The sequence below is a fragment of the Malaclemys terrapin genome, chromosome 16, assembly GCF_027887155.1.
Source record: "Malaclemys terrapin pileata isolate rMalTer1 chromosome 16, rMalTer1.hap1, whole genome shotgun sequence".
In the NCBI taxonomy this organism is placed as follows: Eukaryota; Metazoa; Chordata; order Testudines; family Emydidae; genus Malaclemys; species Malaclemys terrapin.
In genome coordinates, this window is record NC_071520.1 from 3,092,024 (window position 1) to 3,119,053 (window position 27,030).

Here is a 27,030-nt window from a genome sequence, read left to right on the forward strand (position 1 = left end):
GGCTTCCTCCCTGGAGGCACAGCGCTCCCCCACCCCATTGGGGCACCTGGCCCTATCTCATCCCACCCCACCTTCCATCCATGCGGCTCTCCTCGCTGGCTAACCTGCCTCCCCATCCAGCCCGCTTCATTAGCCATCGTACCCTGCATCACAGGCTGTGCGACTTACTACGTAGCAACGAGAAAGAACACGTTTGGGTAACAAGTCCCGGGCCTGGTGCTCTCTCCAAAGCGCGCCTGGCTTTAGCAAACTATTTAATTAGCCTCCACAAATGTATTTCTCTCGCCTGCAGATTATCGTGATCTCAGCCCGAGAAGCCCTGGAATGTGATTCCTTCCAAGGACATGCTCCATAGAGACATAATGACATTGACTGGGTGTGCAACAGAACGTAGTAAGAAGAGCGTGGAATGGATTTTATTAACACTATCGAGCTGCTTGTGAATGATTTGGTGACTATACATATTGGTGACGTCTTTCTTTGAATGTCACTGTCATTGGCAGTGAAAGTCGCTAGATTTCTCACTGGTCACTTATTTTCTCGCTAGGGAAACCAAAAAGTCTCTAAATCTAGTGACAAACTAGCTAAGTTGGCAACACGCCAGGGCCCTGCTGGCTGGGGGAGGCTAGGATCTGAGCCAGGCCTCGCTAGGGTTGCCAGGCGTCCGGTTTTCGAAAAGGGACCCTGGCGGCTCCAGTCTGCACCGCCGACCAGGCCGTTAGAAGTCCAGTTGGTGGCGGGGGGGATGAGGCCTGCAGCAGCTCTCTTTGTGGAGCTCGAGGGCGGTGTGAGCCCTGGCGGGCAGGGGGTGGGTCCCTGCGGAGGGGCTGGGAAAGGCACCCAGATGTGGGCTGGGGCCGGCAGGGTTAACCCCGGGCAGCAGCTGCCAGGGCGGCTGGGGGCTCCCTGCAGAGCGGGCTTTGTGGCCTTTGGGAAGTGCCTTCAGTCCCCTCCCTACCTAGCCCGCTGCTCCCCGGCCGGGGGAAGCGGAGAGAGGAGCCAGCCCAGCTCCCCAGGGGCCACATGCAGCCACCGGTAGGGGAGGGGGCCAGGGCAAGCCGCCACTGCCTGCCCCAGGCCCAGTAGCCCACTTCACGGGGGCTGCTGCGCCGGGCTCGTCTCGGGACCATGCGGCAAGCAGGTAAGGGGCTGTGGGCTGGTCAGTCTCCTCGCGGGATGAATGGGCAGCGCAGAAGCATGGGGCTAAAGTTGGCCTGCTCTCCCTGGGAACGGGTCTGAGCAGAGTCGAGCAGCAGTTGGGCGTGGAGGCACCAGCCAGTGGCCAGACGGAGAGGGGCTGGGGGGTCACTGCAAATGGCAGGGAGAGGAGGAGTGGGCTTGCAGCAGCGCTCTCCCTACAGCTGCTGTGATGTGGGCTCTGCTGGGGGGGGGGGGGGGAGAGAGAGAGAGAGAGAGACTTGTGGGGAATTCTCTTCCCCGCTCTCTCCCCCCGCATTCCAGAGAACAGAAAAAACTTTTGTCCTCAGTGCACTGGCCGAGCCATATGTCCAGGATTCATGGCAGATCGAGCAGCCTCTGAGGCCCAGGAAATGCTAGGGCAGCGCTGGTGCAGCTGCTATTTAAGGGGCCACCTGACATCAGTGCCTCCCGGAGCCCGCACCCCAACCCCCCTCCCATGCCCCAACCCCCGGCCCAGCTTGGAGCCCTCTCCCACACCCAAACTCCTTCCCAGATCCTGCACTCTACACCCCCTCCCGCACCCCTTGGCCCCAGCCTGGCACCCCCTCCTGCACCCCAAACCCCTCATCCCCAGCCCCAACCCAGGTGCACCCCCAGCTGGAGCCCTCACTCCTTCCCGCACCCAAATCCCCTGCCCCAGCTCGGTGAAAATCAGCGAGTGAGCCATGGTGGGGGAGAGCGAGCGACGAGGAGCGGGGATGGAGTGAGCAGGGACAGGGCCTTGGGAAGGGGCGGGACAGGGAGCGGGGCGAGGGTCTTTGGTTTTCTGAAATTAGAAATTGGCAAACCCAGGCCTTGCGGAATGGCCCATAAGTTGCCAATTTGGTGCCTGCTGCCCTGCATAGGGTGACCAGATGTCCCGATTTTATAGGGACAGTCCCGATTTTGGGTCTTTTTCTTCTATAGGCTCCTATTACCCCCCACTCCCTGTCCCGATTTTTCACACTTGCTGTCTGGTCACCCTGGCCCTGCATGTCAGCTGTGACCCAGCCACTGTCTTCCTAAGACACTGCTGCAGCCCCAGCGCTCCCTCCACTGCCCCAGCACCTACCTCGCGGGTAAGACGAAATCCATTCTTTGCTGAGTGATACTTTGCCAATGACATCATCGTGCCTGCAAGGAAAGAGAGCCAGGTCTGGGCAAAGAGTGCCTGGAATTAACTGCCCTGCACGGCCAAGGAGCAGGGTATCCAGGGGCCAATCCACCTCAACGGGCTTCCTCGCATCACCCCAGCTGTTCAGGGAGGGATTCATTCCCTCCGCGCTTTGCTCTGCACAGCTCCACCAAGAAAACCAACTGTCCAATGTCTATCTACGGCCGTAGTTACAGGAGGGAGCCCCTCACTGGAGCATCAGAGAGCCTATCCTAGAATCTCAGGGTTGGAAGGGACCTCAGGAGGTCATCTAGTCCCACCCCCTACTCAAAGCAGGACCAATCCCCAGCCTACATCTCCTGAGACCAATCCCCATCCTGTGCCTTGTCCACAAGGTCTTGGAAAAACCAGCCCCGGGAAGCAGAGAATTCCTCCTCCATGGCTGTTCACTCGTGGGCTTCTCCCCCAGCCAGCCCGGAGACAAGCCAATGGCCCAGCCAGCCCCAAGCTCAGAGGCCCAGACTGTGGAGGAGCCCTCGGGCGGGGGATGGGAGGGAATTAGGGAAAGTAAATACTGGACTAATCCTGCTGCCTGTTTGCTGCTGACTCAGCATGGCTGGCAGAGGAGCCAGCCCCAGGGAAAGGAGGGGCCAGCGCGTGGTACCAGAGCCCGGGGCAGATCCATTGTTCCAAGCAGAGCCTGGCTCAGTAAGACCCACTGCCCTTCCTTAGTGCTCTGAGCCCCCGCCAGACCCAGGGTCCTGTCCAGGCCCAGAAGCAGCCCCCCCATGCCCTCCCCAGCACCCTCGTACCCAATGGTGTCCTCATCCAGCACGTAGAAGGCGAGACTGTGGAAGCCCATGGGCAGGTGCAGGGTGTACTCCTCCCCCCAGAAGGGATTCAGGTTCTTCCACACGGTAGCGGTCCTGCAAGCAGAGCACAAGGCGGGTGAAGACAGTGCCAGTGGCCGGGGCCACCCCCTGCGAGAGGCAATGAGGCTTGCAGGAGCTGAGCCAGCATGGCGGGTCGTGGAGCAGTGGAGAGGGGCTGTGAGAGGGATCCCAGCTGGTGGACCCAGCCGTCACTGTGGGAACTACAGGCTCAGCCTCTATCCCTGGGGGGCCTCTGGGGGCAGATTTACTCTGCTGCTTTATCCCAAGGGCTTTGGAAGGAGAGGCAGAGGCTCAGGCCCTGCTCAGAGATTCTATCCGGACCCCACAGCTCCAAGAATCAAGAGCATGTGCCACGCACGTGGACCCCACCAAACGCACAGAGGGGGACGCAGCCCCTGCTAGAGGCATGCAGCGTCCACTGATGCACAGAACTACAGCCCACACACACACACACACACACACACAGAGCCAAAGGGATGTAAATGTCACCAACAATCAGTCACGCAACTACTGCCAACACACAGCCCCCACCAACACACACAGCCACACAAATGCCAATGCACGAGCACATGCACCCAGATACTGCCAACATGTACAGCGCCAGGCGCACACAACAGTCCTGGCACAGCCACCCAAAGGCTGCCCAGCCCATGCAGCATCACAAGCCTGCCATATTTGCCAGAGATCAAACCCACCCAGCCGGTAAGGCACGGCTCAAGCGAACACCCGGTTCTGGCAGTCCCACTGCATGCTCCCTGTGCGGTATATCTCAGAGCCTCCTTCTCTACAGCAGACTGCTGGCCCAAGGCACGCATTGCATGTGGCGTACACCCCTTGGGACTTCCAGACCTGGGGCTGGCGTTTACTGCTGCTTCGTTCCAGCGCGGCAGGGGGAGCGTGAGCTGGGGAAGACTGTAAAATCACCTTTGCCACGCCAGCGCCTGTGCACCCTCCCCACCCCAGTTCATAGTTTCCTGGGCCCAGGAGAAATCCTCTCAGCTCAGTCTCTCTTCAAACCCATCTGAATGTCTTTGAGAAGCAACGGCAAGGCCCTGATACCCAAGGAAACCTCAGCACTGGCTGGCTTCAGTGCCCTCACCACACTACTGTCAGTCCCAAGGGGAGGGAAGGGGAGGCAGCGAGGTGGATGCTGCAGTTGGCTCAACCCCACTGAAAGTAAGAGTAAAACAACAGAGTTCAGAGCCTCTGCAGCAATTTCCAGCATGAGACATGAGGCCTGTCAGCCCTCCTGAGCCCCCCAGCAGCAGGGAACCACCATTATCCCCATTTTACAGATGGGGAAACTGAGGCACAGAGGGCCAAACCCATCTGCTGTGGTTCATGAAAACACAGCCAGGAATTAATGTAGCCCAGAGAGATTAACCAACTTGCCCACCACAGCAAGTGGCTGGCTGAGCTGGGGCTAGAGCTCATGACCTCCCAGCTCCCCATCTCACGTCCCAGCGCTCGGGGATTCAAACTCAGAACAAGCAGCTCCAGAGGCTCTCAGCTGGCAAAAGGAAACGCTGTGCTCAAGCATTTCAGCTACATTGCATGTGGGAGCTGCAAGAGGGATCCCCCCAGACTGTGGGCCCCAGGAGCTGGTCTCTGTGCTCAGAGCCTCTGGCCTGGAGCAGGGGAGCCCAGTCCAGCTAATTAAAGAGGGCTGGGCTACCCTGGCTCTACAAAGGGCGGCTAGTAGGCAGCTGAGAGGGAGGACCAGGGCCGGTGCTACCATTAAGGCAGACTAGGCGGTTGGCTAGGGCGCCAAGATTTGGGGGCACCAAAAAGCGGTGCCCCCAATTTCTCCCCCGCGGCAGCTCCCACCCCACCCCGACCTGGGGAGTCGTGCGGCAGCTCCCCACCGCAGCTCACCTCTGCTCCGCCTCCTCCCCGAGCACGCCGCCCCTGCTCTAATTCTCCTTCCCTCCCAGGCTTGCGGCGCCAAACAGCTGATTGGTGCTGCAAGCCTGGGAGGCGGGAGAAGTGGAGCAGCGACGGCGTGTTCGGGGAGGGGGCATAGTAGAGGTGAGCTGGGGTGGGGAGCCCTGTGGCAGCTCCCCCCCCTGCCCTGAGGCACCCCTCCTTCCCCGCGGCAGCTCCCCCCCTCCCCCCCCGGGGAGCCGTGCGGCAGCTCTCCACCCCAGCTCACCTCTGCTACGCCTCCTCCCCAGGCACACCGTTGCTGCTCCACTTCTCCCGCCTTCCAGGCTTGCAGCACCAATCAGCTGTTTGGCGCCGCAAGCCTGGGAGGGGAGGAGAATTAGAGTGGGGGCGGCGTGCTCGGGGTGGAGGCGGAGCAGAGGTGAGCTGGGGTGGGGAGCTGCCACACGGCTCCCTGGGGGGGGAGCCTCAGGGCAGAGGGAGGGGAGGTGGAAGTTTTGCCTAGGGTGCGAAACTTCCTTGCACCGGCCCTGGGGAGGACTGGGCTGAGTCCTGGGAGGAAGGACTGAGACAAGCTGGGCCCTGGGCAGCAAAGGCCACCCAGGAGGGGAGCTAACTCCTGCAGTGAATCCCTGGAGCAAGGGGGGCTCCAAGGGTGGAGCCCAGCTGGCTGAGGTGAGGAAGCTGCTAGGAGCTGGAGTGTCAGAGACCCTGGGAAGGGTGGCCCTGCAGCCTGGAGCCAGGCAGAGACAACTGGTACCTGCCGATAGTGGGGTGGGTACAATTTAAAGATCCACTCCTCCCCCAACAGCTTGAGTCACGCCCCCGCCTCCAGGGCCCCCTCCTTACCCTCAGCTCCCAGCTGTTCGCTGCTGCCTCTCCCTGTGGCCACAGCTTGCAGCTCACCAGCTCCGGGAGCTGCCACACAGGGAGGGTTTGGAGCCGGGGTGCAGCGGTGGCCATGTCGGGGACAGACCCCCTCTGCTACCTACCCCAGTACATCTGCTTTCCCTACCACTTCTTCCTGCTGCAGGAGCTGAGCTCTCAGGCCTTGGGCGCAGGAGGAGATGAAGGCATCTAGCTCACGGATGATTAGGGGAGTTGGCTTCCCTTGCTCAGTGACCTCATGCTGGAGATTCTGCAGCCTTGGGATCGGATTCAGGGAAAACCAACTGCTGCACCCTGCAGGGGGGAGATGCTGTGCTGGCCTCCAGTGGGTGAGCCCCACACCATGGAAATCACAGTCCCCAACCTCATCACACGGAGCAAAATTGTCCTTTCCAGGCAAAGAGAGGAGCTAGCTGCCTGGCTGTGCATGGATGGAGAGCTTCCAGGAGATCTCCACGGTGCCCGAGCGAATGAGGAACGCAGCCTTGGTGCTGGGCCAGGAACAGACTCCCACTTCCAAAGGCCCATAAAGGTTGGATCCAGATTTTGCAAGCAGCCCACCCCCCCGAAAGACATTCCTGGACTAAGCTTTCCCCGCAGACACAGTCCCAGTGCTGTGGCGGGCCACCTCCCTGGCCGGGTTGTGGAGGCTCCAAGGAGCAGGAGGTGGTTTTCATTCTCCCCTGGCGTTATGAGCAGGACAAGGGGTGGCTTCCCAGTGGGGAGAACAGTGCGGTGGCAGCAGGACTGGCCATGAGCCGGGGCCAGGTCTGGGACTGCTCAGGAAATGAAAGCCAGGGGAGGGGCAGGGGAGTGATTAAGAAGAAGGGGCGAGACAGAGTGGAAGAGAAGAGAGGGAGGGAGATGTGCTGGGCTGTGTGTGAGGGACCATGGATGAAGCTGGGAGGACCCAGGCCCCTGACCCTGTATTGCTCTCCTGCGCCCACCCCCACACCTCTGGCCAGATACTTCCTCCCTCCCCTCCAGCGAGCACCCGGCCAGCTGGCTGGAAAGGGGGAGATGCTACCATTTCTCCAGATAGGGGAATAATTTATGGACTTCTCCATAGTAACCACTTCATCACTGGCCAGCTCCAGAGCAGTGAGACTTGCTGCGGGACTTGGAGCACCACGGCAACCACAGGGGCAGGGTGGAGAACCGGAGGGGCAGAGGGGAGCGAGCCCAGCCCAGAGGATGCTGCCCGCCCCCACAGGATCATGGGGGAGAGTCTCCTCTGGCCAGAGAGCAAGCAGGGGGCTATGTGCAGCTGGAAACCCCTAAATCTTTAAAAAAGGGAAAGAGGAGGATCCGGGGAACTACAGGCCAGTCAGCCTCACCTCAGACCCTGGAAAAATCATGGAGCAGGTCCTCAAGGAATCAATTCTGAAGCACTTAGAGGAGAGGAAAGTGATCAGGAACAGTCAGCATGGATTCACCAAGGGGAAGTCGTGCCTGACTAACCTAATTGCCTTCTATGATGAGATAACTGGGTCTGTGGATGAGGGGAAAGCAGTGGGCGTGTTATTCCTTGACTTTAGCAAAGCTTTAGATACAGTCTCCCACTGTATTCTTGCCACCAAGTTAAAGACGTATGGGCTGGATGAATGGACTGCAAGGTGGATAAAAAGCTGGCTAGATCGTCGGGCTCAGCCGGTAGTGATCAATGGCTCCATGTCTAGTTGGCAGCCGGTTTCAAGCAGAGTGCCCCAAGGGTCGGTCCTGGGGCCGGTTTTGTTTAATATCTTTATTCATGATCTGGAGGATGGTGTGGACTGCACTCTCAGCAAGTTTGCAGATGGCACTAAACTAGGAGGCGTGGTAGATACACTAGAGGGTAGGGATCGGATACAGAGGGACCTAGACAAATTAGAGGATTGGGCCAAAAAGAACCTGATGAGGTTCAACAAGGACAAGTGCAGAGTCCTGCACTTAGGATGGAAGAATCCCATGCACTGCTACAGACTAGGGACCGAATGGTTAGGTAGCAGTTCTGCAAAAAAGGACCTAGGGGTCACAGTGGACGAGAAGCTGGATATGAGTCAACAGTGTGCTCTTGTTGCCAAGAAGGCTAACGGCATTTTGGGCTGTATAAGTAGGGGCATTGCCAGCAGATCGAGGAACGGGATCGTTCCCCTTTATTCGACATTGGTGAGGCCTCATCTGGAGTACTGTGTCCAGTTTTGGGCCCCACACAAGAAGGGTGTGGAAAAATTGGAAAGAGTCCAGCAGAGGGCAACAAAAATGATTAGGGGTCTGGAGCACATGACTTATGAGGAGAGGCTGAGGGAACTGGGATTGTTTAGTCTCCAGAAGTGAAGAATGAGGGGGGATTTGATAGCAGCCTTCAACTATCTGAAGGGGGGTTCCAAAGAGGATGGAGCTCGGCTGTTCTCAGTGGTGGCAGATGACAGAACAAGGAGCAAAGGTCTCAAGTTGCAGTGGGGGAGGGGGTGTGAGCCCTACAAACAGCACATCCGCCCCAATGCAGCCAGCCAGAGACCCCATCGGCACTGCCAAGGTAACCATGTTCTGGGCAGGCAGCCAGGCGCCAATATGGCTCCATCCCCTGGTGGAGATGGGATGCAATGGGCTTTAACCCTGTCCCCAAATACACTAAAGCCATGAGCAAGGGCTGGGCCCTTCTCAGCAGGGTGGGGGGTGAGTTCCAGGCCTCCTATCTTGGCAGCTGTTTGCCATGTGGATGGGACTAGACTCAGCCTATGACCTAAGTTTGCAGATGCTGGGTGCTAGCACAGCTGGCACGTATGTGCTGATTTGACCGACAGCTCCTAAGGGTGCAGGCTGTAGAGCCACGTCCTGCAGACACCCCAGGAAATCAACACCTGCAGAGACAGCTGAGTGAGCGGAGACCTGCGCTTTGCTCTGTACATCAGTCTGTATGGCACTGGGCCACGTCACCCGGCATTGAACCCCGGCAGTGCAAATGCCCCTCCTTGGCTGTGCTGGCCTGGCCCATCCCCAGGGCCCCCAGCATGGCACACTCACCTGGCTACCACCTCGTTGTCGACTTTGACAATGCAGTAGGGGTCGCTGGTGCCAGACCTGGGGAGGGAAACCAAATAAGCAGGCAGATTAGTATTAAGCAGGGCATTGGTATCCATGCTGTCAGAGCGCCTCCTGCAGGACTCTGCAGCCCTCCAGGGTCACCGGGGTGAGCACTGTTTGCAGAGCATTTAAAGACAGCAGCTAGATACTGTGGGGGGGCTCTGGTTGGGAGCTGGTGCACAGCACCCTGTAGCGGGCATCATAGAGCATGGCACAGGCAGCCAGATGCTCAGCCTTGGTGGGGGAAGGGAGAGGGCATTCCATCACACCAGCAAGATCCCCAGGAACCCCTGGGGTTCACCCTGAAGGGTACCGCTGCTTCCCTCCATCGGGGGGCCTGACCGGGGCGTGGGGTAGCGCTCCCAAGGGAACATCAGGCTTAGGCCTGGTCTACACTATGAGTTTAATTCAAATTTAGCAGCGTTAAATCAAATTAACCCTGCACCCGTCCACATAACAAAGCCATTTATTTCGAAATAAAGGGCTCTTAAAATCGATTTCTGTACTCCTCCCCGACGAGCGGAGTAGCACCAAAATCGATTTTGTCATTTCGAATTAGGGTTAGTGTGGCCGCAATTCGATGATATTGGCCTCCGGGAGCTATCCCACAGTGCACCATTATGACCGCTCTGGACAGCAATCTGAACTCGGATACACTGGCCAGGTAGACAGGAAAAGCCCCGCAAACATTTGAATTTCATTTCCTGTTTGCCCAGCACAGGAGAGCACAGGTGACCACAGAGAGCTCATCAGCACAGATAACCATGCAGGCCGATAATCGAAAAAGAGCACCAGCATGGACCGTACGGGAGGTACTGGATCTGATCGCTATATGGGGAGATGATTCAGTGCTAGCAGAACTTCGTTCGAAAAGACGAAATGCCAAAACTTTTGAAAAAATCTCCAAGGGCATGATGGACTCAGAGCAGTGCCGCGTGAAAGTCAAGGAGTTCAGACAAGCCTATCAGAAAACAAAGGAGGCAAATGGTCGCTCTGGGTCAGAGCCGCTTCTATGCCGAGCTGCATGCAATTCTAGGGGGGGCCGCCACCACTACCCCACCTCTGACCGTGGATTCCGAGGCGGGGGTAAGCTCAGCCACACCTGAGGATTCTGCGGACGGGGAAGAGGAGGAAGAGGAGGACGAGCTTGTGGAGAGCACACAGCACTCCATTCTCCCCAACAGCCAGGATCTTTTTCTCAGCCTGGCTGAAGTACCCTCCCAAGCCAGTACCCAAGACCATGACCCCATGGAAGGGACCTCAGGTGAGTTTACCTTTTAAAATATAAAACATGGTTTAAAAGCAAGCGTTTTTTAATTATTAATTTGCCCTGAGGACTTGGGATGCATTGGCGGCCAGTACAGCTACTGGAAAAGTCTGTTAACGTGTCTGGGGATGGAGTGGAAATCCTCCAGGGACATCTCCATGAAGCTCTCCTGGAGGTACTCCAAAAGCCTTTGCAGAAGGTTTCTGGGCAGTGCAGCCTTATTCTGTCCTCCATGGTAGGACACTTAACCACGCCATGCTAGTAGCAAGTAATCTGGTATCATTGCATGGCAAAGCCTGTCAGCGTATGGTCCTGGTGTTTGCTGGCATTCAAGCAACATCCGTTCTTTATCTCGCTGTGTAATCCTTAGGAGAGTGATATCGCTCATGGTAACCTGGTTGAAATACGGGAATTTAATTAAAGGGACAGAGGTGGCCATTCCTACTGGGCTGTTTGCCTGTGGCTGAAAAGAAATCCTTCCCTGCAGTTAGCCAAGCGCGGGGTGGGGGGAGGGGAATTGGCACTGAGCTTTTTGCCTTTGGCTAGCAGGGATCTTCCCTGATACCAACCACGCGGTGAGGGAAGGGGTACAGTGATCATCCCAGATAATTCATGGGGGGGTGGGGGGTTAGTTTGGTTTCTGCAGGGATCTTCCCTGATACCAACCACGCGGTGGGGGGAGGGATAAAGTGATCATCCCAGAGAATTGGATGGGGTGGGGGAGTTAGTTTGTTTTCTGCTGCTGAAGGTTAACAGGAAAACCGCAGTAGTCAACGGGCTTTGCTTGGTATGTGGGAAAGGAGGGCGCAGAAGCCGAAAGACAATGGCTTACCATGGCCGCATGCAAGCCGAATTCTGTTGCCCAGACCTGCGTCTGTGATCTCTAACACCAAAGCCACAGGCACTCAATATTAAGATGGAAAATGCGACCTTGTACTGAAATCACATGTGCTATGTAATGTGAATAGTGTTTTTCACCGTGAAAGAGTATAAACATTGTTCTGTAAAATGTATCTTTTTAAAAACTTCTCTCCTTTTTTCCATCCCTCCAGCAGCTGCAAATTTTTCAAGCCTCCCTCCTCCGTCCCGAAGGCTATCTCAGATAAGGCGGTGGAGAAAGAGAACGCGAGACGAGATGTTCTCGGAAATAATGGAATGCACCCGCAATGAAAGAGCTCATTTGAATGAGTGGAAGAACATGGTATCTAAGTACAGGAAAGATGCCAGTGAATGTGAGGTCATGAGGGACGCTCGAGATGAGAGGTGGCAGGCTACAACGCTGGGGCTGCTGCGTGATCAAACGGACATGCTCCGGTGTCTGGTGGAGCTTCAGGAACGGCAGCAGGATCACAGACTGCCGCTGCAGTCGCTGTATAACCTCCCTCCCCCCTCACCATGTTCCATAGCCTCCTCACCCAGACGTGTAAGAACGCGGGTGGGGGAGGCTCCGGGCACCCTCCCACTCCACCCCAGTGGACAGCCCAACCAAAAGGCTGTCATTATATTGAATTTTTTCAGTGGCCTTTTACTTCCCTCCTATCCTCCTCCCAAACCTCATCCGGGTTACCTTGTCAGTTCGCTCCCTATCTTTATAATCAGTTAATAAAGAATACACAATTTTTAAATGATAGTGACTTTATTTCATTTAAAAGCAAGCTATGATTTAAGGGGGGAGGGTGGTTTGCTTACAGGGAATGAGTCAATCAAGAGGGTGGGTTTTCAATAAACAGAACTTTCACACCGTAGCCTGGCCAGTCATGAAACTGGTTTTCAAAGCTTCTCTGATGCGCAGTGCTTCCTGGTGTGATCTTCTAATCGCCCTGGTGTCTGGTTGCGCATAATCAGCAGCCAGGTGATTTGCCTCAGCCTCCCACCCTGCCATAAAGGTCTCCCCCTTACTCTCACAGAGATTGTGGAACACACAGCAAGCAGCAATAACAATGGGGATATTGGTTTGGCTGAGGTCTGACCGAGTCAGTAACGAGTGCCAGCGACCTTTTAAACGGCCAAATGCACATTCTACCACCATTCTGCACTTGCTCAGCCTGTAGTTGAACAGCTCCTGACTCCTGTCCAGGCTGCCTGTGTATGGCTTCATGAGCCATGGCATTAAGGGGTAGGCTGGGTCCCCAAGGATAACAATAGGAATTTCAACATCCCCAACGGTTATTTTCTGGTCTGGGAAGTAAGTTCCTTGCTGCAGCCGTTTAAACAGAGTAGTGTTCCTGAAGACACGAGCGTCATGAACCCTTCCCGGCCAGCCCACGTTGATGTTGGTGAAACGTCCTTTGTGATCCACAAGTGCTTGCAGCACCACTGAAAAGTACCCCTTGCGGTTTATGTACTGGGTACCCTGGTGCTCTGGTGCCAAGATAGGGATATGGGTTCCATCTATCGCCCCACCACAATTAGGGAATCCCATTGCAGCAAAGCCATCCACTATGACCTACACATTTCCCAGAGTCACTACCTTTCGTAGCAGCAGCTCAGTGATTGCTTTGGCTACTTGGATCACAGCAGCCCCCACAGTAGATTTGCCCACTCCAAATTGATTCCCGACTGACCAGTAGCTGTCTGGCGTTGCAAGCTTCCACAGGGCTATCACCACGCGCTTCTCAACTGTGAGGGCTGCTCTTATCTTGGTATTCTGGCACTTCAGGGCAGGGGAAAGCAAGTCACAAAGTTCCATGAAAGTGCCCTTACGCATGCAAAAGTTTTGCAGCCACTGGGAATTGTCCCACACCTGCAACACTATGCGGTCCCACCAGTCTGTGCTTGTTTCCCGGGCCCAGAATCGGCATTCCACGGCTATAACCTGCCCCATTAACAGCATGATCTCCAAAGCACTGGGGCCCGCGGTTTGATAGAATTCCATGTCCATGTCCTCATCACTCTCGCCACCGCGCTGCCGTAGCCTACTCCTCGCCGCCTGGTTTTGCAGGTTCTGGTTCAGCATAAACTGCATGATAACGCGTGAGGTGTTTACAATGTTCATGACTGCTGTCTTGAGCTGAGCGGGCTCCATGCTTGCCGTGGTATGGCATCTGCACTGTTCACCCAGGAAAAAGGCGCAAAACGGTTGTCTGCTGTTGCTTCCCTGGAGAGGGGGGAGGATGTACCCAGAACCACCCGCGACAATGTTTTTGGCCCCGTCAGGCATTGGGAATCTCAACCCAGAATTCCAATGGGCGGGGGAGACTGCGGGAACTATGGGATAGCTACCCACAGTGCAACGCTCCGGAAATCGACGCTAGCCCCAGTACATGGACGCACACCGCCGAATTAATGTGCTTAGTGTGGCCGCATACATTTGACTTTATACAATCTAGTTCCAAAATTCAAATTATATAAATTCGGATTAATCCCGTAGTGTAGACATACCCTTAGGCTGACCTGTGCCCTGGTCCTTTAAGGATTGAAGGTCTGCTGGGCTCTGTAAGAGGCCGTGCACTGCATCAGCACAGCTTCCCACTGCCATGGCATTGTCCCGGTGGAAGCCCAGGCAGGCAAGCACGAGCTCCCTTTCTCCACTTCCCATCCCCAAAATCCCCTTCCACTCCTTCTCCCCACAATCCATTGCATGGCCTAATTACCACTGCTTTGGCTCTTCACATCCTCTGGTGCCAGGCCCACCAGAGACAGCAACATTGCCTTCCCCTTGGGCCTCTAGGCCGTGCTGCTAAGGATCACTACTCCTGCTCCTGCCAACAGAGCCCTGGGGAAAGCACAGTCCATGCTGCCAGAAGCTTGCAATCCAGCAGGGCAGACAACGTGGGGAACCTGGGGAGAGCCAAAGGGTGGAGCTAACTGGCAGGTCTCTTTGGAGGCTCGTTCACTGATGTCTGGATCACAAGGAACTAAAATTCAAAGTGATCTTGATAAATTGGAGAACTAGGCTACAGATGATAAAGTGAAATTCAACCAAGACAAATGGAAGGTGCTACACTTAGGGAAGAGAAACCGAATGCACAAATACAGACTGGGGGAACACTGGCTTGGCAGCAGCACTGCTGGGAAGGATCTGGGAGTTGTGGTGGATCACACCCTCAACATGCATCAGTAATGTGGTGCTGTTACAAAAAAAGGAAATGCGATTTCAGGTTACATTAACAGAGGCATAACCTGCAAGTCATGGGAGGTGTTAGTGCCACTCTACTCGACGCTGGTTAGGCCTCAGCTGGATTACTGTGTCCAATTTTGGTCACCGCTGTATAGACAGGATCAGGGGCAGCAGGTTTGTTTAATTTTTGGTGGTGCACAGAATGGCTCAAAGTCCCCACCCACCCACCCACTCACCTGCCTAAGGCTCTGGGAGGGAGTTTGGGTGCGGGAGGGAGTTTGGAGTGCAGGCTCTGGGAGGGAATTTGGGTGCAGGAGGAAGTTTGGGTGCGGGGTTTGGGCTCTGGGCTGGGGGTGGGGGTGCAGGAAAGGGTGAGGGGCGTGTGTGGCCCTTACCTCAGGCGGCTCCCAAAAGTGACCCACACACCCCCTGGCAGCAGCGCCTAGGTGGAGGGGCTGGGGATCTCCGTGTGCCCCCGCCACTCCCATTGGCCACAGTTCCCAGCCAATGGGAGCTGCGGAGTCAGTGCTCGGGGTGGGGGCAGCACAAAGAGCACACACATCCCCATGGCTGCAGGGACGTGCCACCCACTTCTGGGTGTGGCGCAGAGTGAGGGTGGGCAGGAAGCTGCCTTAGCCCCACTGTGCTGCCGGTGGCGGCCAGGGGCCCCTGGGCCCTTTTAAATCGCCCGGGGGCAGCAGGCGGGGCTGGGAGACACTCTGGGGGAGGCGCGTGGGGGCAGCAGGCGGGGCTGGGGGGAGAGACCCGGCCCCAAACATTGGTGGAGCTGGGCTCCCGGGCCCTGACTATTCCTGGAGCACGGGCACCATGGACCCATATAACTCGCCGCCCCTGGACAGGATGTGAAAAAACTGGAAAAGATCCAGAGGTGAATGACAAAGATGATCAAAGGGTTGGAACGCAGCCATAGGAGCAAAGGCGGAAGGAACTGGGTATGTTTAGTTTGGAAAGAGGAGATTAAGGGGGGACTCAGATACTTGAAAGGCTGCAACAAGAAAGGAGAAAACTTGTCCTCTCTTGCCACAGAGGGCAGGACAAGCGACAATGGGTTCCAACTACAGCAGAGCAGATTTAGATTAAGGCCTTGGCTACACTTGCGAGTTACAGCACATTAAAGCAGCCCCGGGAGCCCTACTCATGACCCGTCCACACTGGCAAGGCATTTAGAGTGCCTGGACTCTGCAGCTGGAGCGCTTCTGGTAATCCACCTCGGCGAGAAGCATAACGCCTGCTGCGCCTCGGCTGAAACGCCCGGGCGTCAGTGTGAACAAGGTGTTGAATTACTGCACTCTGATCGGCCTCCGGAAACATCCCATAATCCCCTTAAGTCAAGTGGCCACTCTTGTCATTGTTTTGGAATCGCTGTAGGAATGCGGATATGCCCTTTCAAAGCTCTGTTTGACAACCGGCTGCTTATCTGCTCCGGGACAAAGCAACCATTAGTGTGGAATGCTGGGGGGGGGGGTCCTGCTGCTGTCTGAACTTACCAGACAGCATGCTGACATGCTCTCAGCCCCCCAAAACCCACTCTGTCTCCCCCCACATACACACAACACTAGGGTTACCATACGTCCGGTTTTTCCCGGACATGTCTGGCTTTTCGGCAAGCAAACCCCCATCTGGGGGGAATGTATGAAGTAAAAGATACAGGAGCAGGTATAAATACATGAAAGGATGGGGGGTGCTTTACCAAGTGTTAGGTCAGTCTAACGAGATAAAGCAATTAACAGCAGGATACCAAGGGAGGAGAAATAACTTCTGAAGTGGTAAAAGAGTGGCCCATTACAGACAGTTGACAAGAAGGTGTGAGTAACCGTAGGGAGACACTTCATACATCCGATGAAGTGGGTTTTAGCCCACAAAAGCTTATGCCCAAATAAATTTGTTAGTCTCTAAGGTGCCACAAGGACTCCTCGGTTTTTTGGTTTTTTTTGCTGATACAGACTAACACGGCTACCTCTGAAACCTGTCACCATTCCTAATTAAGACAATCCCTGGAGAATCAGGTGGGGCAAGGCCCTCAGACAAACGGGGGAGTCACTGCCCTAAATTGCCCAGGCTTTGGCTTCAGGCCTGGGTGGCAGGGCTCAGGGTCCCAGGCTTTAGCCCCATGTAGTGGGGCTTTGGCTATCTGCCCTGAGCCACAGCAAGTCTAACACTGGCCCTGCTTGGAGGACCCCCTGAAACCTGTCCGTGGTCCCCCAGGAGGCCCCGGACCCCTGGCTGAGAACCACTGCTCCAAACCAGGCCTGGACAGGGAATACACAGCAGCAACCAGAGAAAGCTGCTATGAAGTCAGCGTAGCTCCATTAACGTCCGTGGAACTTGCTGGCTGAGATCTAACCCAAGGGGTTAGGTTTGCTCGTATATTCTTGACAGTTTGTTTCTTTCACCCAACATCCCTCTGCACTGCATTCAGAGATAAGAGGGCACTTTATCTCTCTCAGGATTCATCTTTTCAGTGAGTTTCAAAATTCCACAAAAGGAGAAAATAAGCAGCATTGGGACAATTGGCCTCAGTTAGGTGAATTGTAATCAGTGAGGAACTCACCTGACAAGGCAATGTAGGGCTGCTGATGGACCAGCTCACTTACTGAATCTAAGCTGCCATGTTCACAATCAAACTCAGAATTTGTACCAGTTTTAGACAGTTGTCAATTTCATTATAACTCACTCCCCTTAACTCTGACCCATGTCCGTGTTGGAGGGGGCTTGTTTTCACCCTAATGTTGTTTCAAAGCTGGTTAATGTTAATATATAATGCAACTAAGGTGTGAATTTTTAACACTGGGGGTATTTAACCACTGGAACAATTTACCAGGGGTTGTGGTGGAGTCTCCATCACTGGCAATTGTTAAATCAAGACTGAGATTTTTCTAAAAGATCTGCTCTAGTTCAAACAGGAATTATTTTGGGGAAGTTCTATGGCCTGTGTCATACGCGAGGTCAAACTAGATGAGCACAGTGGTGCCTTCTGGCTTTGAACTCTATGAGTCTGTGAAATATAGGGCATGATCCTGCAATAATCTATGTGTGAGCATATCCCTGCAACTCTGGGAGCCCCTTGGCTTTAGTGGGGCTGTACACCGGGCTCATGGGGTTGCCAGATCTCATTATTTTATTGCCAGTCTCATGATATTGGGTGTTTTTTCTGAAAATCTGCCACTCCCAGAGTCAGGTGATGGGGACACTCAGCTTTCTTTTTGAAAGTGGTACTTTTCTAGCACAGGAGCAGGGGGTTGGACTAGACACCTCCTGAGGTCTCTTCCAACCCTGAAATTCTCTGATTCTGTGATAGGAGAGCTGGGGACACAGCACTGTCAGTTGAGGGGATCCAGCTATAGAACACACTTCTGGAGATCAGGCAAGTCCAGAGTCTGACCATTTTTAGGAAAAGCTGCAAATCCTTCTTTTTTGAAGAGACCTTTCCACCTTAAGAATGAAATTCACAACACTGAACCCTTTTCTATCCAATAACCCGCCCCCACTGGCCCTCTCACCAAGCATCCACAGGATCGGTGCCACATCCCCAGGTTTGGAACAGTCTCTAGGAGGAACCCCTCGCCGTGCCAGACCCCACTCATCCTCCTGGGTAGGCCACGCGACCTCACCGTCTCCTTTGACTGAATCTCGAGGACTCAGCACACCAGGAGCTCTGTTCAGCAAGTCCAGCTGAGAGAGAGACTTGTCCACTCTGCAGGGATTAATGCACCTCAAACGTTTGCACTGACAGCACGGTCACAACAGGTGGGTTTATTACTCAGCTGGAGCCCAGCCTAGGCAGTCCTTAGATTAGCACAGCACAGCCCAGTCCAATTAGCGCAGAGCTGCAGTGAACCCCATTGGTCAAGCTCTGTGTCTCTCTCGCTCTGATCTTTGTCAGTTCCCAGGCAAGAGAGCCCCCACCTCCCTCCAGCAGCCATCTCTTATCCCCCTACCGCATGCCTTCCCAGGCCTTTGTTCTCCAGCTGGGGTCTTTGCTCAGCTTCCCTGCGGAGAGGTGGGGAAAGGCATCGCCCTCTGGGTTGTTGATTACTAGGGGTCAGTGTCCTGGTGACTGGCTTTTCCATTGTCTTCTCAAGACCTCTGCCAGACTTTTTTTTTTTTAAATGATCCATTCAGGCTCATACAGCCAGGCAACATTCATACCTATGGCCTTGTCCACACTACACAGTTTGGTCGACAAAAGGCAGCTTTCAGCGACAAAACAGTGGAGGTGTACGCACTACAATGCCCCTCCTGCTGATGCAACTCCCCTGCTGCTCCAACGTAATAAAACCACCTCGACGAGAAGCATAGAGCTTTTTGTGACAACGTTAGCGCGATGCAGTGTCAGTGTGCTTGGTTAGGTCACCCTAAGTGACCTCCAGGCGGTATCCCACAATGCCCATCATGACCGCTCTGGTCAGTAGTTTCTACTCCGCTGCCCTTCAGTCAGATACACAGGCATGTGCTCCTCCCCCTTTAAAGCTCGGGGAATTTTTGAAATTCCTTTTCATGTTTGCTTGGCCTGGACAGCTCACGTTGATCTTCCCAGCTGACCATGCCAGCTCTCCACAGCAAAAGCGCTCCCGCCTGGAGTACACCAGAGTTGCTGGGTATGTGGGGATAGGAGGCTATGCAGTACCAGCTGATCCAGCCATAGGATCTTTGACACCTACAAGCAGATTGCTCAGGGCATGGATGAGAAGGGGACAGGGACACGCAGCCGGGCTGTGCCAAGATAAAGGAGCTGAGGCAGGCGTACCACAAGGCAAGGGAGGCCAACTATCTCTCTGTTGTGCCAGCAACCACACACACACACACACACACACACACACACACACACACACCACACAACAAAAACACTAACCCAGGAACCTATCCTTGCAACAAATCCCGTTGCCAACTCTGTCCACTGTCGGCACACTGTCGACTCTATTCAAGGGAACCATAGGACTTAACCACATCAGCCTCACTATCAGAGGCTCATTCACCTGCACATCTACTAATGTGATATATGCCATCATGTGCCAGCAATGCCCCTCTGCCATGTACATTGGCCAAACCGGACAGTCTCTACGCAAAAGAATAAATGGACACAAATCAGACGTCAAGAATTGTAACATTCAAAAACCAGTTGGAGAACACTTCAATCTCCCTAGCCACTCAATTACAGACCTAAAAGTGGCAATTCTTCAACAACAAAAACTTCAAAACCAGACTCCAACGAGAAACTGCAGAACCAGAATTAATTTGCAAACTGGACACCAACAAATTAGGCCTGAATAAAGACTGGGAGTGGATGGGTCATTACACAAAGTAAAAACTATTTCCCCATGCTAATTTCTCCCCTACTGTTACCCTCACCTTCATAGAAACGTAGACTATCAGGGTTGGAAGGGACCTCAGGAGGTATCTAGTCCAACCCCCTGCTCAAAGCAGGACCAATTCCCAACTAAATCATCCCAGCCAGGGCTTTGTCAAGCCTGACCTTAAAAACCTCTAAGGAAGGAGATTCCACCACGTCCCTAGATAACCCATTCCAGTGCTTCACCACCCTCCTAGTGAAAAAGGTTTTCCTAATATCCAACCTAAACCTCCCCCACTGCAACTTGAGACCATTGCTCCTTGTTCTGTCATCTGGTACCACTGAGAACAGTCTAGATCCATCCTCTTTGGAATCCCCCTTCAGGTAGTTGAAAGCAGCTATCAAATCCCCCCTCATTCTTCTCTTCTGCAGACTAATCAATCCCAGTTCCCTCAGCCTCTCCTCATAAGTCATATGCTCCAGCCCCCTAATCATTTTTGTTGCCCTCCACTGGGCTCGCTCCAATTTTTCCACATCCTTCTTGTAGTGGGAGGCCCAAAACTGGACACAGTACTCCAGATGAGGCCTCACCAATGTCAAATAGAGGGGAATGATCACGTCCCTCGATCTGCTGGCAATGCACCTACTTATACAGCCCAAAATGCCGTTAGCCTTCTTGGCAAGAAGGGCACACCGTCGACTCATATCCAGCTTCTCGTCCACTGTAACTCCTAGGTCCTTTTCTGCAGAACTGCTGCTTAGCCAGTCGGTCCCTAGTCTGTAGCAGTGCATGGGATTCTTCCGTCCTAAGTGCAGGATTCTGCACTTGTCCTTCTTGAACTTCATCAGGTTTCTTTTGGCCCAATCCTCTAATTTGTCTAGGTCCCTCTGTATCCTGTCCCTACCCTCCAGCGTATCTACCACTCCTCCCAGTTCAGTGTCATCTACAAACTTTCTGAGAGTGCAGTCCACACCATCCTCCAGATCATTAATGAAGATATTGAAAAAAAACGGGCCCAGGACCGACCCTTGGGCACTCGGCTTGATACCAGCTGCCACCTAGACATGGAGCCATTGATCACTACCCGTTGAGCCCGACGATCTAGCCAGCTTTCTATCCACCTTGTAGTCCATTCATCCACCCCATACTTCTTTAACTTGCCAGCAAGAATACTGTGGGAGACCGTATCAAAAGCTTTGCTAAAGTCAAGGAATAACACATCCACTGCTTTCCCCTCATCCATACAGCCAATCTCATTATAGAAGGCAATTAGGTTAGTTAGGCATGACTTGCCCTTGGTGAATCCATGCTGACTGTTCCTGATCACTTTCCTCTCCTCTAAGTGCTTCAGAATTGATTCCTTGAGGACCTGCTCCATAATTTTTCCAGGGACTGCGATGAGGCCGACTGGCCTGTAGTTTCCTGGATCCTTCTTCTTCCCTTTTTAAAAGATGAGCACTACATTAGCCTTTTTCCAGTCATCCGGGACCTCCCCCAATCGCCAGGAGTTTTCAAAGATAATGGCCAATGGCTCTGCAACCACATCCGCCAACTCTTTTAGCACCCTCGGATGCAGCGCATCCGGCCCCATGGACTTGTGCTTGTCCAGTTTTTCTAAATAGTCCTGAACCACTTCTTACTCCACAGAGGGTTGGTCACCTCCTCCCCATGCTGTGCTGCCCAGTGCAGCAGTCTGGGAGCTGACCTTGTTCATGAAGACAGAGGCAAAAAAAAAAAAAAAAAAAAAAGCAGCATTGAGTACATTAACTTTTTCCACATCCTCGGTCACTAGGTTGCCTCCCTCATTCAGTAAGGGGCCCACACTTTCCTTGACCACCTTCTTGTTGCTAACATACCTGAAGAAACCCTTCTTGTTACTCTTAACATCTCTTGCTAGCTGCAACTCCAAGTGTGATTTGGCCTTCCTGATTTCACTCCTGCATGCCTGAGCAATATTTTTATACTCCTCCCTGGTCATTTGTCCAACCTTCCACTTCTTGTAAGCTTCTTTTTTGTGTTTAAGATCAGCAAGGATTTCACTGTTAAGCCAAGCTGGTCGCCTGCCATATTTACTTTTCTTTCTACACATCGGGATGGTTTGATCCTGCAACCTCAATAAGGATCCTTTAAAATACAGCCAGCTCTCTTGGACTCCTTTCCCCCTCATGTTATTCTCCCAGGGGCTCCTGCCCATCAGTTCCCTGAGGGAGTCAAAGTCTGCTTTTCTGAAGTCCAGGGTCCATATTCTGCTGCTCTCCTTTCTTCCTTGTGTCAGGATCCTGAACTCGACCATCTCATGGTCACTGCCTCCCAGGTTCCCATCCACTTTTGTTTCTCCTAATAATTCTTCCCTGTTTGTGAGCAGCAGGTCAAGAAGAGCTCTGCCCCTAATTGGTTCCTCCAGCACTTGCACCAGGAAATTGTCCCCTACACTTTCCAAAAACTTCCTGGATTGTCTGTGCACTGCTGTATTGCTCTCTCAGCAGATATCAGGGTGATTAAAGTCCTCATGAGAACCAGGGCCTGCGATCTAGCAACTTCTGCTAGTTGCCGGAAGAAAGCCTTGTCCACCTCATCCCCCTGGTCTGGTGGTCTATAGCAGACTCCCACCACGACATCACCCTTGTTGCTCACACTTCTCAACTTTATCCAGAGACTCTCAGGTTTTTCTGCAGTTTCATACCGGAGCTCTGAGCAGTCATACTGCTCTCTTACATACAACACAACTCCCCCACCTTTTCTGCCCTGCCTGTCCTTCCTGAACAGTTTATATCCATCCAGGACAGTACTCCAGTCATGTGAGTTATCCCACCAAGTCTCTGTTATTCCAATCACATCATAGTTCCCTGACTGTGCCAGGACTTCCAGTTCTCCCTGCTTGTTTCCCAGGCTTCTTGCAGTTGTGTATAGACACCTTCTTGTCAACTGTTGGAAATGGGCCATCCTGATTATCACTACAAAAGTTTTTTCTCTCCTGCTGATAATAGCCCACCTTAATTGATTAGTCTCGTTAGAATTGGTATGGCAACACCCATTTTTTCATGTTCTCTGTATATATCTCTTCCTACTGTATTTTCCACTGCATGCATCCAATGAAGTGGGCTATAGCCCACGAAAGCTTATGCCCAACTAAATTTGTTAGTCTCTAAGATGCCACAAGTTCTCCTGTTCTTTTTGCTGATACAGACTAACACGGCTGCTACTCTGAAACCTGTCTCTCTGGTGTGGCACCGAAAACATGCAGCTTCTACAAGGAGCTGTACACCATCCCTGGCGGCGACCCCACCTGCACTGCCAAGAGCCCCACAAGGAGGTCCAGTTGGAAGAGGACGTGCAACAGGTTTGTCCGGTGTCATGGTGAGACAGGACCTCTTTTTGACTCTGGAGGGGTCTAGCCCGTCCCAGCAGTCCAGCTCTGGTGTGCCTGAAGCAGGAGAGGGAGCTCCAGTAAGTACTCATTTTTCTTTGATAGTGCACGATTTACATGAGGTAGAGGTGTTCTTTTTTTTGTTCCGTGGTGCACATGGGAGAAGAGACTGAAATAAACACTAGGTACTATTTGTATCTCCTTCACATTCCCCTGTGCAGTTACGCAGTTGGGGCTCTGCAGAAGAGTTTGTTAATGGACACCGGGATCTCCTGAGAATCCTCCAGGGAGATCTCTAGGAAACTTTCCTGAAGGTACTTTGCAATCCTCTGCCAAAGGTTCCTTGGCAGAGCGGCTTTGTTTCTTCCCCCGTTGAAGGAAACTTTGCTGTGCCAATCGGCAATTACTTGTGCAGGAACCAAAGCAGCACATGGGCGAGCAGCATGCAGACCTGGTCTGAAGCCGCACATATGCAGGAGATGCTCCCTTGCATCTTTCATTATTCTCAGTAGTGTGATTTCAACTTTGATCACCCCTGCCTGTGGGTATTCAGAATAGTGTCCACAGGTGCTTGTACTGATCCCCTTCTGAAACCACCCAGACCCTGTCTCATCTTGCACCCCCTGCCCCAGGCTGAACTCACCATGTTTAGAGCTCTGGCTGTGCTGCGTGCTGGCCAAAGGAAAGCGAGAAAGAGGTTATGTAACTTCTATGATTCAATACTGAGTGCACACACAATACTGACTCTGTGCGTTGTTTCCTTTGCTTCTGCAGATGTGCCCTTGAGGGCCAGCTCCTACGCACTGATGGCGCGCCTCCGTTAGCTAAGGTGGTGAACGAGGAGCAGTAAGGACATTTTTCAGGAATTTCTGCAATCGTCAGATCAGGCTGATAGTGATCACAGGGCATGGAGAGAGACAATAAACTACAAATGGATAGCCAGGAGAGGAGACAGGGCCAGGAGAGGAGACAGGGCCAGGAGAGGAGACAGGGCCAGAGCAGATAATAAAGCTCATGGAGGACCAAACAGAGATGCTGAGGTCCTTAACTGCACTGCAGGCGGAACATATGCATGTTCGACCCTCGCCCCCTTGCAGCCCATACAGAACTGCGTTCCTTGCCCTCCCCAACCTCCCCATACACATTCCTCTCACATCCCCAGCCTCCTTGCGCTACCCCTTGCACTCCACCCCAGGGACATTTATTGTTTAATAAAAATTGAGTCTTACAAGACTGATTCTTTATTGATGACCTACATAGGGTAGTTGCAACAGAAAGTCAAACACAGTGGCAGATTACCTGGCTTAATTCATTACAGAAAGACCCATTACTGGGGTTCATTGTCAAAATGCTGCTTCAAAGCCTCCCTGATTCAAATAGTCCCCTCCCACCCTCCACCCCACGTAGCCCCTCTGATAGCTCTAGTGTCTGGTTGCTCAAAATCAGCCACCACGCAATCTGCCTCCACGCTCCACCCCTAGGGAAACTTTTTGCCCTTGGGTTCACAAATGTTATGCAGAGCACAGCAGGCTGCTATGACCATGAGAGGTCCAACCTGCCTAAAAAGCCGTGACCCTTTAATCTGCCGAACACATATTCTTTGGGCATTTGGCACCTGCTTAGACTATTGTTGAAGTGCTCCTTGTAAGGCGTCATGAGCCATGGGAGTAAGGGTAGGCTGGGTCTCCCAGGATCGCTATAGGCATTTCAACATCCCCCATTGGAACCCTTTGCTCTGGAAAGAAAGTCCCTGTATGTAGCTTTCTGTACAGGCCAGTGTTCCTGAAGAAGAGTGCATCATGCACCTTCCCTGACTATCCCGCATTGATGTCTGTGAAACGACTCAGGTGATCCACAAGCACCTGCAATGCCATAAAGAAGTTGATGTACTCTGTCACAAGACGGTCTGGGGTCAAAATCGGGATATTGCCCTGCTGCAGTTAGGGAATTCCATTGCTGCAAAGCCATCCCCTCTTTCACACACATTTCCAAGAGTCACGGTCTTTCACAGCAGGATGTGATTAATGTCCCTGCACACTTGCGGGAACGCAACCCCCACGGTGGACTTCCGAACTCCAAACTGATTCGCAACTGTAGAAGTCTGGAGTTGCCAGCTTCCACACAGTGATCCCCACTTATTTTTCCACTGTTAGGGCAGCTCTCATTTTGGTTTCCTTGTGCCAGGGATGTGGGAGGAGGGTGTGAGCTCCGCCCACAGTTCAAGGAAGTGGCTTTGCGCATATGGAAGTTCTGCAGCTACTGCTCATCATCCCAGAGCTGCATTACAATCCGATCCCACCACTCGGTGCTTGTTTCCCCAAGCCCAATAGCGACGGTTCGCTGTGTGCAGCTGCTCTGTGAATGCCAACATCAATCTTGAATTGTTTCTTTCCATGGCACACAGCAGGGCAAGCACCATGGATTCCTGTTCAGAGTCACAGCTCATGAAATACTGCAGGATCAGCCATGTTGTGTTCATAACACTCATGACAAAACTGGAGAGCAGTGCAGGATCCATGCTTTTAGGAAGAGATGGCAGGCACAAAGTTCACAGGGGCAGTTGAAAAACAGCACGAAACTGTCAGAAGTCCTTGGAATTATGGTCTGGGGAAAAATGCATCATGGGGGCAGTGATCCCGTCCCAGGATGCCTAGCGGGAGAAGGTGGTGATTTGCACGGTGGGATAGCTACCCATGGTACACTGCTCTCTCTGTCAGTGCTAGAGCACCAACTGTGGACGCGCTCCGCCAACACAGGGAGCATGGTGTGAACATGCACAAGCAATGTAATTACAGCCATTTATGATCGTCGACGTAACTTAAGTCGGCTTCACTCTGTAGTGTAGGCATGGCCTTAGGGCTTGTGTGCGACGGCAGCACAGCTTTACTGCTGTAGCGCTCCACTGCAGACACTGCCCATGGCGATGGGAGAGGGTCTCCCATTGACATAGGTAATCCACCTCCCCAAGAGTTGGTAGTTAAGTCAACGGAAGAATTCTTCCATCATAGAATCATAGAATATCAGGGTTGGAAGAGACCTCAGGAGGTCATCTAGTCCAACCCCCTGCTCAAAGCAGGACCAACACCAACTAAATCATCCCAGCCAGGGCTTTGTCACTGTCTACACAGGAACTTAGGTTGGCTTAACTATGCCGCACAGGGGTGTGGATTTTTCTCACTCCATAGCAACATAGTTTCTAGTGTAGACCAGGCTTTAGCATGCTGTGAGAACACATAGTCCTCCCCCACACCCTGCCAGGTAGCCATGGAAAATATAGGGGAAATCAAGGCACACACTGGGGTCATAAAAATATTATGAAAGATTCCCACTTTATCACCCCCCTTCTACCCAATAAATCCCCAACACTGACCCCCCCTTTCTGCCCTCAAACCCCAATATCGATATTCCTTCCTAACAAGCCCCTACCAATGAACCAACAAATACTTTGTGAAACAAGTCAACCTAACACACCCAAACCCTACCACAAGCAGAGTTGTGATCCCATAAAGGGAGAAGGGCCAGAGAGAACACAAAGTCCACTAGCGACTTGGCTACTGCTATGGAGTTTATGTGGAAAACGTTCAGATACTACGGTGATGGGCCGCAGGATAAAACCCTAAAGGTTTGTCAGCACTGTGGGGACTGCAGCAGTATAGCTACACCGCGCTAAGCCCCTAGTGTAGACGCAGCCTACACTGAGAGAAGGGGTTTTCCATGGCTGTAGGAATACTGCCTCCCCGAGTGGTGGTAGCATTCTTCTGTCGACCCGGCTGTGGCTACACTGAGGGTTAGGTTGGCACAGCTGAATCACTTGGGATTTCACCCCCCGAGCAACATAGCTAGGGGCTTTTCTATACTTGAAATGCTACAGTGACACAGCAGCACCTCAGTGTAGACACTACCTATGCCAACAGAAGGGCTTCTCCCTTTGGCACAGGGAATCCACCTCCCCGAGAGGCGGTACCTAGATGCAGGGCTGGCTCTGGCTTTTTGGCCGCCC

The 27,030-nt window shown here is 53.3% G+C and overlaps 1 protein-coding gene across 3 annotated transcripts in view; it reads right to left on the reverse strand.

Annotated features, from left to right (window-relative positions):
• RASAL1 (RAS protein activator like 1) overlaps window positions 1–27,030 on the reverse strand; it is a 131,401-nt gene that overhangs the window by 100,858 nt on the left and 3,513 nt on the right. For 2 of the 3 annotated variants that reach the window (XM_054006779.1, XM_054006777.1), the window contains exons 2-4: window positions 8,965–9,021; window positions 3,106–3,219; window positions 2,252–2,313 (exon numbers count right to left, since the gene is read on the reverse strand). The exons of the other annotated variant lie outside the window; for it this stretch is intronic. In XM_054006779.1, the coding sequence (XP_053862754.1) occupies window positions 2,252–2,313; window positions 3,106–3,219; window positions 8,965–9,021 (233 nt within the window). The remainder of the gene's footprint in view (window positions 1–2,251; window positions 2,314–3,105; window positions 3,220–8,964; window positions 9,022–27,030) is intronic. 3 annotated transcript variants of the gene reach the window in all.